General features: G+C 40.1%; 1 protein-coding gene across 2 annotated transcripts in view; it reads left to right on the top strand.

Annotated features, from left to right (window-relative positions):
• The first annotated feature begins 459 nt into the window (after window positions 1–459).
• EPHA6 (EPH receptor A6) overlaps window positions 460–12,599 on the top strand; it is a 519,060-nt gene continuing 506,920 nt past the window's right edge. For both annotated transcript variants that reach the window (XM_059816426.1, XM_059816418.1), the window contains exon 1: window positions 460–562. In XM_059816426.1, coding sequence (XP_059672409.1) covers window positions 460–562 — 103 coding nt within the window. The remainder of the gene's footprint in view (window positions 563–12,599) is intronic.

The following is a 12,599-nucleotide window of genomic DNA, read 5'->3' as shown; positions in this document are numbered from 1 at the left end:
GGGGCCGTGCGGCGCCGACGGGGGAGGAGGCTGCTCCCGCGGAGGAGGCTGCTGAAGCTGCCGGGGGCGCTTCTGCGGAGCTGAAGGTGCCGCCGGCCGGAGCCGGCGGAGGGAGCGGGGCGCGACACCCCCACCCCCGCCCCGCCGCCGCCGCTTCGAAGTTGCCGGAGCTCTCCCAGCGCCGCCGCCCCTCGTGGCAGGGCGGCAAGGGGGGGGCCCGGCGCCCCCGCCCGCCCTCGCCCTCCGGGCCGCCGCCGTGCCCCGGGACCCCGCTGGTGGATGCGCTCGCCGCGGCCCGTGCAGCCCCCGGCGGCAGTGCAGGCAGCGCAGCCCGCCGGGCCGCACCGGACCCCGCCGGGGCGGCGGGCGGGGGCGCCGCGGCGGTGTTCCCCGCCGGCCTGAAGGAGGACGGGGAGCCTCGGCGAGCCTCGGACGCCGGGCGCTCGGCGGGCACCAGCCATGGGGTGTTGTGAGGTGAGGGGATTGCTCTGGAGAGTCGGCCTCTTCCTCCCCCTGCTGACAGCGCGTCCCGCCGTCGCTGGTCACGTCGCCAGCAACCACGGTAAGGGCGGCGGCGGGGCCGGGGGGTGCGGTGCGGGCGGGCTCCCGCCAACTTTGCGGCGGTGCGCGGGGCCGGCGGGCGGCCGCCGGCGGGGAGGGGCTCCGCACCTGCGCCCGGCAGCGCCGGCTCCGCGCGGCCCGGGGAAGCGGTGTGGCAGCCAAGGCCGGTGTCGGGGCGCCCAGCGGGCGGCGCGGTGCTCCCGCCGGCCCCTCTGGGCGAGCACGACCTCTCCCGGCCGCTAAGGGGGCGAGGGGAGTGCGGGACCGGGCCCGGCGGCCGGTCGTCGCCCGGAGGCCACCCCCTCCTGCCGCCCGTGCCCGCGACCCCGCAAAAGTTGGGTGTTTGGCCGGAGGGAAGCGGGGGGGCTCTGCTGCCTCCCCCCCTCCCCGGGCGGTGTCCCGGGAGGGGTGAGGTGCCGTGCCCCGCCGAGCAGCGCCGGGGACAGGGAGGTAACGCCGCGGCTGCCGGACTAGCGGGGCGCCCGCGGGCTCTCCACAGGCACCCCTAGCCGCCGGGGTTTGTGACTGAGCTGCTGAACAGGAGGTAACTGAAAGTTACCTCCCGGTGAGATGGAGCGGTAGCATCTTTTTACCTGAAGAGTGGTTTTAAGGTTTACTTTACCCCTGCCGAACGCAAAGCGCCTGCCGAATGGGTTCGAGAGAGCTCACCGCGCGTTAAGAGAAATCGCTGCTCGTCGGCGAACTGTTCAAAGGTGCCTGACTGTCCTTAACACCTCGTTTTTACGTGCTACAATCCCATTTGAAGTCTTTGTCACAGGTGCATGCTCATCAGGTCTTACTGAAGACAGTAGTTTAATTCTTAAACGGTTGTGATGTGTGCGTTTAAGAAGAACGCCTCTAGATTAAGAAAGGGGATCATCCCGTTTAGAAAAATAAAAATAAAAATGCATAGCACATCCAGAGGATATCAAATTTTGTTAGGAAGAACTGAAAAAAACCCATAACTGATCGTGAAACATCATGTTAGATGTTACCGAACATCTGGATAGAGCACAGCATTTCATTAACCATTTGCTTAATGCACATCTTTCTACTGAAGTTGTGGAGGATGTAGGATGCTTCTGTTCCTAAATTAGGAGAGTCTTCCCTACTTTTAATATTTTTGTACAATTTAGCTTTCGTGTTACGGGATTTTAGTGTGACATGAGTGAAAATGTAGGAACTGAAGGGTCACTCTAAATGTTGCTTCTGACAAATTATTTTACTCTTTGTTATTTAAAGGAGCGCTGAAAATGGCTATGGTGGAAAGTAACGATCAGAGAAAAACTGTTTTTAGTAGTGGAGTACCATCAAATATATAGTTCATATATTTTCACACTTCTGTTTTACAATCCATTTTCAGTCTTTGTTGTATCTATACGGGTAACAACAGTAAGACGAGAGAATAAAATATCTAGAAAATACGAAAACATGGGCCACAAATGCCCTGAGCAATCAGGGTCTGTTACGGCAGGAACAGTCCAAGTTTAGTATTACTCCTTCACCTCTTCTGCACTAACCATGATGAATAATTTCCGTTTGTAATTGTATAACATACTGTCATATCAATGCTGTATTAGATTTTGCCCTTACTCATGTCTTAGAAGACATCAGATTTTCACGGTAGCACAACAGTTTTCCTTTTATGTCACTCTCATTAGTGCATGCTAATGTCTGCTACATTACCACAAGGCTTAACAAGACACATGAATGCAGTTTAAAAATACCTATTTGCATGTGTTACAGAATAACCAAGACACATTGTATGCATCAAAGGTAAAGGATTTTTATTAAGTAATGCAAGTTAGATTAGGTTTCTCAACTAGTATTTGATATTCCTTGGGATAAATTAGTAATATTTAAATAGTGTTTTAAAAAGCAGGTGAAAAATGCGGAAAACAGTTACAAAAACAGTTTAGCCCAAAGAAAAGCCTGTCAGGGATGAAATGGGGGTTTTTATGTTGACATAACTTTTCCCAACAAGTTTGGGTATTGAGGTATTGGCTGCATAGAGTACTGATGAATTACCTAACTTCTGAATAACTTCTCTTTCTGCACCTTGTTTCAAAACTTCCGATAAAGTGAACGACCTCTTATCTTTGGTAATGTCGTTGTATCATAGAAGTCAAATAATAAGTGTAACTCAACAAAAATATACGTGAACTAAAAATTTACTGAATTAATACAGATGCTTCAAAATGCACACCCCACCCGATTAATAAAATGCTAGAAAAAGAGTCTACTTTTAATGATGACTTTCTCTAAATCTAGGAATTGGATGAAAGAAAACTAGTACAATAGAGAAGTTGCCCATTGTGTAAACACTTAAATGTGTAAGTTTAAAATGCCAGTCACTAACATTTGGAATCCCAGCTGTGAAGAATTTTTTGAAATCTTGTGTAGTTAACTGAGGGAAAAAAAATCCCTTACATTTTTATAAGGCAATATTTCAGAATGTACATCTTGGAAACGTTTGCAATAATTGCTGTTGGGTTTTCACTAATAATTATAATAATTACAACTTAGCTTGGCTTTACTGTCTGATATATTTGGTCTTCTATCTTGTATTTATAAATATACCAGCATTAATACTAAATTGCAAAGGAATGTTCTGGTTGGGTTTCTTGATTGTTTGGGGGAGGAAGATGGAAGGGGAATAAGTTTATTAATCCGACTTGATAAACAGACAGCCCTTTCACTTCATTCTTAATGGTTTATTTCCTGTTATTAAAGAGGGATTTTCAGAGTATTAATATACTCCAGTCTTATAAATTATTGTTATTACTGTGTTGGGATTAATCTTTATGTTTGTTTTCCTTAAACAGAAAGAAAGATATATTTTTGTATATACTTCCAAGACTCTTGGGTTGCCATTCTTCACCCAGTAAATCTATGTGTGGTGTCTTACGGTATCTGTAGCAAGGCAGACACAAACAGTACTGTTCACAGGGAAGTTTACTTACTCATTTGTCTTAATGGAGTAGTAAGTTCAAAACCAAATTATGACAATGCCAAGGGCTAGTTTTTACTGTGAAGGAAAACCCTGTAGGTAGGCAGGCCATGCAGTTGCATAGGAACAATGTACCACTGCAGTCTGAAACAGAACTGCTTGAAACATAAGCCTCAATTAATGGTGTAGGGTGTGTGCTTTCATGTTCATCTAAATTTTCATTAGTTGTCCATGACATTCAGTTATGAACAAGTTGCATTATTATGCAAGATTTCGGCTTGTGTTGTAGGTTTGTTGTTCGGTTGCCAGAACACAATGAATTGGGCAATTACTCTCAAACCTAAAAATACAGATAATAGCATCTGAGCTGTGAACTTCTTTGTTCAAAACATGTATAAGCTTCTAAAATAAAGGTCGCATCACGTAAGAGTTCAACAGTATCCTGTGCTAAGCATGCACACATGCATGTATGTTTCCACACAGATATAAACCATGAAGAATTTTTGTAGCCTGGCTTCTTGCAAACTGCATCTGCCATTATGTGTCACCAGGCAATTAATTGCTGAAGTAAACTATAGAACTTGCGGAGTTTATGATGTGTTTCAGTTATCAGGTATCAATACATCTTGTCAGGTTATGCAAGGTTGGTCTTTTTATGCTTCCTTCTAAATGGCACCTGCATTCATTTTCTTCCTCTTACAAAAAAAATTGAGGTAGGAAATAACGTCAAATGTCGGTTCCGAAATTTGTATAGCCTTTATTTTCACAATGATTACACTTGATGTAAATTGGGTAGCTCAAAGTAGGTAGTAAAGCTTTTTGATCCTGGTATCAAAATCTCAGACAGATTACTAATGACCTTGAGATACTCATCAGTTCAGAGAAGTTGTCTTATTTTTTATTCACATATTTATTTTTACATAAGTGCAATCCATCACAGATAAGCACTCTTTGTGAATCCAGCACTCAGAATTTTCCTGTAGCAATAAGGAGACCAAGGACTAAGGGTCTGCAGAGACTGAACTTCTCTCTGAATGAGACTGATGTTTTACTGCTAAGGGATATCTCTTACTTTGAGGACTTAAGGTACTGTGAAGAAGGCTGAACTGCTGTCTGTATTGTACTCATCGTGGTGGATTCTGCTGTTCAGTTGTCCAGCAAGTACTTTTTTGTGAGCATTCACATCATTATGGAAAAATGAGAAAATTAAATGAAGAAAGCCATTGCACTAAAAGCGTGTTATTCCCTTTTTAAGTGTGTAGATAGTCATGAGCAAAATCATATTTTAGTTTCAAGCTATTAAGAAATTTTTAAAAATACTTTTACCAGTGTGTCCCACATCCATATAGTCTTGAGTGCTTATGAAGACTTTGAAACCTCTCCAGTTATAGATACGCATGAAACGACTTGTTATCCAAAAGCCTCGATTTGTATGCCATCAGATGAACAGATTTGCAATTAGTGCTTCATGATATATTCCTGGTCTTGTATTTGGCAGCACTTGAGTGCTGTTTGGATATTTTGTTAATTTGTTTTGGACAAATGAAAATGATTGATATAGAAATATTAAAAAATTTATAGCTTAAGCAGATACAGTTTAAAACCAAGTCAGTACAGTAGCTCTCATGTAATTTGAGGGTGTGAAAACACCACAGAGGAACTGAAGTGTTTCCGAAAGTATACAATTTGGCCTTGCTGAGGAAGGAGGCAAGTCAAAATTTAACCTAAATGTTACAAGGAAGTGTGGAAAAACAAACTGAAGAGAATAGCTGACAGTTAGTGAGCAGTGTTTTTTCCACCTCTCATGATTTATTCAGAGATCAGTGTTTTTAGCTTCAGCCAGCATCTTGCCTGCATCAGGAAACAAGCCGGCATAGTTCTTAGAAACCAGACTGACACCAGTGCAGCGGGGACGACTGTCCTGCATCTGCCTACTCTTCTGAGGTCCTTTTTAAAGCATCTTCTGCCGGCTGCTCTCAAACCGGCCAGTATTAGATCACATATACCTTGGGTTTGATCCAGAATGACCATTCTTGTCCTGCTATGAATTTAACAGTTAATTTTTGGCCAGACAACACTTCTTTTGGCAAATAGTTTACAAATGAGAGAAGTCAAAAGCATGCAGAAAATTCTTTTTTTTCTTATGGAAATCTCCTCTGTGCTTCCAGATACATATTTTTAGATCTAATTACTGAGATCTGAACTCTACTTGAGGGTTTGTTTAGGGTGTCTGATGTTAGACTTTTCACTTGAGAATTTTAGAAAAGTCTAAAAGTTCAGTAAATTGTTTGTTAGCAAGATACAGAGTAAGTTAATATCCAATTTCTTCGTGAAATATTTTTAAAATGAAAAGCTTAACATGTTTAAAATCTCCTTTAACTGATTAGCGGTATTTAGAAACTGATATGCAATATGAGAAGCATCTCACTCTTCTTTATATTCTTATTCCAGCTGTGTGTGTGAGATGGAATGTTTCCATTAGGATCACTGGATTTCTCTAACTTGACCTTGACACAAATAAGAGCTGGCCTTTTGTTTGTTATGCCCGTTAACATGCTGAACTCTGACAGAGAGAATGGTAAATAGTATGGAAATAGACAAATAGGGAAAGAAATCATTTGTCGAAAATCTATCCTGACCTCTGGGAACTATGTTATCATGCAGGAGAGGTCAACAAAAACCTATCTATTGTGAACAATACATCTTCAGAAGCTGGTTTTGAACTTGTAAATGATATGCCAATCTTTCTGATAAGGTGCTGGAACTGAGAATTACTACAGAAAAGAAGGTTTCTCTTACATGATAAAAACATGAAATTGGTTGCAGGATTTCTTTCTGGTCTATACAAACCAACTTACTCAACTTTGAGAAAATGGTTCCCCAGACCTTTCTCTTAGATTACTTTCTAATTGCTGAGTGCCACTTCCTTATCATTTTTGGTTTTGTGAACTTCTATCTTGGCAACTTGGGTGAAATTCAGGATTTTTCTAGTAATGTTTGTTTTTTCTCATTTGGAATAGGTTTGTATGACCTGTTAAAAACCAAAAGATCGATCGATCGATCTATCTATCTATCTATTTACTTTTATTATTATTTTTAGGGCTTTCAAAATGCATTTGTAAACACTTCTTTCCATTTCTGTATGAGCCATTATGGCTCAAAGTAATCATCACTCTGTCTTTTGTTGTAATGATGCCAGAATATTTCCAGACCATACAAAAGCTTGTAAAATTTAACAGTGAAATTATCTTCAGCTGGTTGATTTCTCTTGTAATCCCTTTAGTTAGTCTTCCAGTCTACTACTTATTCTAGCAATCCTTGTACTAGTTCCAAGGATGCTTTCATTATCAGTCTTGCAACACCTTTTTTTTGTGTAGGTAGGCTATTGATCATTCCCACATCTAAGAACAAGTTGTTCAAAATAAGTGGGCATTAAAGAGAAGTCACTTCAATTAATCCAGCATCCATTTGTAACGTACGTACTAATTTTAATGTGTTACAGAACACAGCTCAGAGACCAATCTTGGCTTTAAATCAACTGCATGTTTTATATGGATATCTGAAGCTTGCTAATCCAAAAAACGTGTTAAAAAATGACACCCAAACCCATCCCAATAAAACCCAAACCGAAACCCGTAGTTTTTCCTAGTCAGTTGGAAAATTTTGCTGATTTAATTGTCTCACCCATAGCATAATACTTCTGTATGTTAGCATTTCTATCACTTATTGTCTTGGATCTCTGTATTTGGACTAAATTCTATCATCCTGTAAAAAACCATAAAGATGCTGAATACCTTGATAATGGCAATAATTTAATCAATGAAGGGGTTTTTTTGGTGCTTTAGATAATAAAAACACACAACCCAAACAATGCATGGGTGTTTTTTTTTCCCCAGTTGATGATACTGTGCAAATAGTTTTCTTCTCTTTAAACTGTTGTATTACAGTATGTCATAGTATGCCTCAACCTTTAAGCCAGCAGGTACTATTACTTTGTTTTATGAACCTATTCACATTCTAAACACATAAAGCCCTGATAATTATTATGTGTATTTAAAGAAAGTAGGGATATTTTGGTCTTTAAAATAAAACTAGATTAAAAAATGCTGTAATGTTTGTGACTGACATTGCTTTTGAAGGTCCAGTAGGGTCAGTTTTTTAAAATTCAAAAACATTTATTTTATGGGGAAATTATATCTAGATTGAAAATAAATTTTCTTTTCTGTAGAATAATCTGAGGATCTAAAATGTATTTTGTCTCTAAATTCACGTGAAATTCATGTTTAACAACAATTCTGAAATCTTGATTCAAAACCCTACAAACATTTCATTGTTAAAAAATTATAATACAATGTAGAGTAAATTGTATGAATGTCAAACACAGACTTGAAACAAGGCAAATCAAAACAAATAACTTAAGATTTGAATCTTTTTCCTGTTCTCTGAAAATCTGTCAGGAATAGGATATTACGAATTCTGTTTTTAAATGATCCCAATGTTTTCATGCTTGTGTTACAGAACATCTCAAAACACAAGGTCAAAAATAAGTGAAAAAGAATGTAAAGAAGATACTTCGTAATGAATGCACCTGGTATTTAGACATACTAAAGGTAAAAACTGTCTCCACTAACTCTCCACTAAGTATTAACACAAGGATGAATTCTAGGAAAATAGAAGAGTGCCAAAATAGTGTCCTAAGGCTGACCTGCCTCATTATCATGTGAAAACTACACCTCCTAGCTAGAAAACACCCTCAACCCAAATAAGCCTCCTACTCTCTGGGCAAGAGTAGAGAATTAAGAGAACTATCTTTAAGATGAAGTAAGACAGGTACTAACCAATAGGTAGTTAAGGAGTGGGAGCAGTAGGCGTAACTAACTTTCTTAACTGTTTTAAATACATGTCATGATTTCAAACTGATGTGCATGCTAGGAGCAAAAATCCCCCATGCACCCAGCGCTGCAATAAACCAATGTCAGCTTTCTAAACTGTCATTTGGTTTGGAGAGTTTTCTTGGTTACGATTTTCAGTAACACTTTTATTCCTATCTTCCCCCACATACACTTCTCTGCCAAAGCCCATACCTTGTATCAAAGTTGTGTGTTACTGTGATTTATCTCTGTGCAAAGAAGGAGACAAATCAAAATTTTGAGGAAAGATTAAATCCTGATTTTGTTTCTGTTACCCAGCAGAGAAGGCCATACTTCATTCACTTGGTCATCAGCTTCATGACCCTTAACATTTCCTTAACTGTGGTGTTAATGTTGCTTGAAATACTCTTCTGGAAAACATGGGGGGTTGAGGGGGGGCTGGTGCAACAGAGAAGCCCACACATACCCTCCTGGATGCTGCTGTAGGGGAAGATATATGACCAGGGCTGGCATTTATCCATGGATCTCTCTTCCTTGCGCCAGCTGGTACAAAACAGTCCCAGCGTAAGAAACATGGAAAAGGTCTGTCGTCTTCTCTCCTTTCACCTGCTTTCCCTTTTTCCCTCTTCCACTGTCCCCTGTGTTGTATGTGTTCATACTTTAAGATTCTACTTAAGGTCTCTAGTAGGAAGACACAAGAATTTAAAGAATTTTTTTTAATAGAAATTCTTGCTTTGTGTTGAGGTAGATTTGTAAGAAGCTGATAGAGTTTTTTGCTCTTGAGAGAGGTGGTTTTATTTTTCTAAATAGACAGAATTCCAGACAGTCTTTGAAGGTGTCTACTGTTTGCTGACAGGTTCTCCAAAAAGAGTAATACCAGATTAATGAGGGCTAGATGCACAGCAGCTCCTCATAGGTCAATGCAGCTCTGTTGGATAGCATAGACAATACTTACATGAGAAGCACTAACATAAGCATAGTGATCCACAGTGAACATTTTAATATACAGATATGTTAACTGCATTTGTAATACAGCATTCCTTCATGCCAGCACGTTTTTGAAATTATACAGGTTTTAGCTTAGAATAAAATCAGTGCTGTGTCACTTCTATGCAAAAAGAAAGGTGGGCAGTAGGCACCATCTGTAACAAACCACTGTGAAGGTACACACACAGAATGAGGACATAGTAAAAGGTATATTTACTGGGAGCTCTACCGTCTCAATCCACTTAATGGCTTCTGCACCTAGAACAAAAGGGGAAAAGTCACATATAGCAAACAGTATCATTGATGCATGTAATGAGTGATTTGTCTTGGCTGAGGACCCTTGGTTAGAGTGCACTTGCTGCTGTAATTTGTATTCTCTGGCTGCTGGTTGCTTCTTAGCTTAAAATAAAGGAATAAAAGAATGAATTAGAAAGCATTCCGTAAAATAATGCACTAGCATTTTAATCTTGGTAAAAGTGATTATCTCTCTGAAATTTCCCAGGCCTGTTTTCCCAGTGGGTTGCAGCCTCTGGTTTAAAATCAAATTCTATGGGAAGGATTCTGCTAAAATTTAGAATTAAATTGTTCAAATATATTTTGGACATATTAAAAAAAAATGAAAGGAGACCTAGCCATTTCTTCTGTAGTGCTTCCATTCTTTGTGGCTGAAAATTGATTGCATGAAAAGCATTTGGATGAGGGATTCATATTTCAAACTGTGGTTTGAATCCAGCACTTTCTGCTAAACAAAGTGGGACCATATAAAATTGCATAGTCCTTCATACTCCGTTGTGTCTGGCTGCTGAAAATCTTTGAAGGGAAAAGTAAGGGAAATGTAAAACCTTTCGTCTTTGTTAGATTGCTTTTGTTTGTATTGCTGAAGTTGATAAATGCTTACATACCAGAATGATCCAGGAGGAACACCCACTCAAAGGGTTATGTTAGATTTAATAACTCAGTTTAGTGGACTTTATTTCTTAGAGGAACATTTAATTTAGGTAAATATGAATACTATTAGTATTTAGGAATGAAGAAACATGATGAGAAGTGTGGTGCGCATGAGCTTCTTGGCCAAACTCGCACTCAGACTGCCATCAGATGCGATGGAAACCTAAACTGTTGCTGCTGAGACAACAGCAGGAATGTTTAACCTGTGATTTTGGTATATGATAAAAAACGTCATTAAATTACAGATTTCCAGACCAAGAATTTCAGAAAGAATTAGCTTAATTTGCTTCTTTAAGAAATATAGAGAAACATCTCATGCTAAGGGTAAGAATTTGCCTTTATAAAATGGTGTTTATTTGAAGTGATAAAGATGTGTTGTATTCAAAGGAAGAGGAATGATTGTGTACACTGCACAAAGAAAAAAGGTCTACTAGAGAGACGTATTCTGTAAAAACTGCTTCTGAAGAAATCTAGGATTGTAAAAGTCAACCAGGAAATTAGATAGTATTCCATGTCATGTTAATGGTTCCTCTGGATGCAGATGAATATAATGATGTTATCATATACTCCATTTTTCTATAGGCTATCTAAAGGGCATCTTGTCTAGTGTAGAGAAATGAATGCTAGTGGTTGGAAGGAGTCTAACATTTCTTGTTGCCATTATTTAATACATGGCTCTGTGCAAACATTAGGCTGCACGCAGAGTTATTTTTTCAGTGATGAATCTCTTCAAAACTATGATTTTTCACAACAGTCTTTTGAGCAAGCCTTCTATGTCTTTATAGCCGCTGAATTAAGGAGAAGAGTTAAAGGCCAAAGCTTTTAGCTTAGGTGACCAGTTTGTGACACCCACTGCATATTCCAAGGAATTAGTTTTTCACGTGTTCAGAGGTAGGTGGCAGAGGTAGTAGATACAACACCTTGGTTTTCAGTGTGGTCTTCAGCTAAACTATTTTTTTTCCTGTACGTAACTAAGTTGTTCTCTGCTAGGAACATTTTGTTCCTGTTTTAAATCCACGATATATCAAAACTTGGTTTGTCAGAATGTTCAATGCAGATGAAGGGGATTTGTACTGCACAAATTAAAGATCTGAAACTTTCTTGCCATTTTGTGTATCTGGTCCCTTAGCAGCCTTCCTTGAAGTCAAGGCCTCAATCCCGCAGCAGAAGCCTTGGCCAGCTGGCCTGTGGAGCTGTTTGACTCCCACACTCTTGGGAACCTTCTGTCTTTGATGTAGACTGTGAGCCATAGTGACTACTTCAGTTCTGGCTCTTCCTAACTTCTAAGTGTGGGACTTCCTAATCCCATTAGTGTAAAAATGTAGTTAATACGAAATTTCCTTTCCTACTGCAATTTCTACCTTCTAAAAAGTCAATTTTTCCTCTCCCTCTTCATATATCATTCGCATAGGATGATGGTTTATTTAGATTGACAGTGTAATCCTCTACTAAATGATCTGAATTACTTAAGGCAAGAGAGGTGCCATCTTCCATGGCATAAGCATTAGATGGTAATGAAGGCATGCACCTTGCTGGTAGATTATGTTAAGCAGCAAAGCAATTTTGAAACTTGCAAGTAAAATAAGCTCATTTTCAGGTAACACACCAGGATTGTCCTCTCTAGGTTGCATAAGAGCTCTAATGGCCATGACCTCCCATTCTGTGGCTCTTTTTATCACTTCAATTGTCCTTTCCTTTCTTTCCTCTTTTTACCTTTCTTAACTTTATTCTTCTGCTACATGGCTTCTGTCCATCAGTGCCCACAGTTTCCTTTTTTTTGGTTGTTTTTCATGGTGCCATGCCTCGTTTAGCTGCACTTGATTTGGGATGTTTGTATTCCTTGTCCTTCCACTCTCTCTGAGCTCTGAATGAGATGAGAGAATGCAGATGAAAGCTTTCTGTACTTGTTGACTTGGAAGCCAGAAGATACAATGAAAGGACCATCTTGTGCAGCCTCACAGTCTTAGTATGGAGTATGCTTAGTTGTTCTGTGGCATCAATATCAAATTGATACATAGAGCCTGTTAAGGATGGAAGGCACTAAGCATAGATAAGCTTTGGCAGTGCCAAAATTGCAAATTGCTATAGTGAACATGTTCAGCTTGGGTAAATGTGAACTTACCGCAAAGGACATCAGTGAATGTCTACCAAGATGCTTCAAATCACAGAAATGCTAGTGTTCTTTATGTAAAGATGCAAAACATATTTTCCCTTGTTTTGCTCTTGGAAATGTTTGAACAGTTTTATTTTATTTTTCCTGTAGAAGTCCACTTCAAACATAG

Source organism: Gavia stellata, chromosome 1, assembly GCF_030936135.1.
Source record: "Gavia stellata isolate bGavSte3 chromosome 1, bGavSte3.hap2, whole genome shotgun sequence".
Taxonomy (NCBI): domain Eukaryota; kingdom Metazoa; phylum Chordata; class Aves; order Gaviiformes; family Gaviidae; genus Gavia; species Gavia stellata.
Note: the sequence above shows the minus strand (reverse complement) of the source record. Positions and strands in the feature narration are given on the sequence as shown.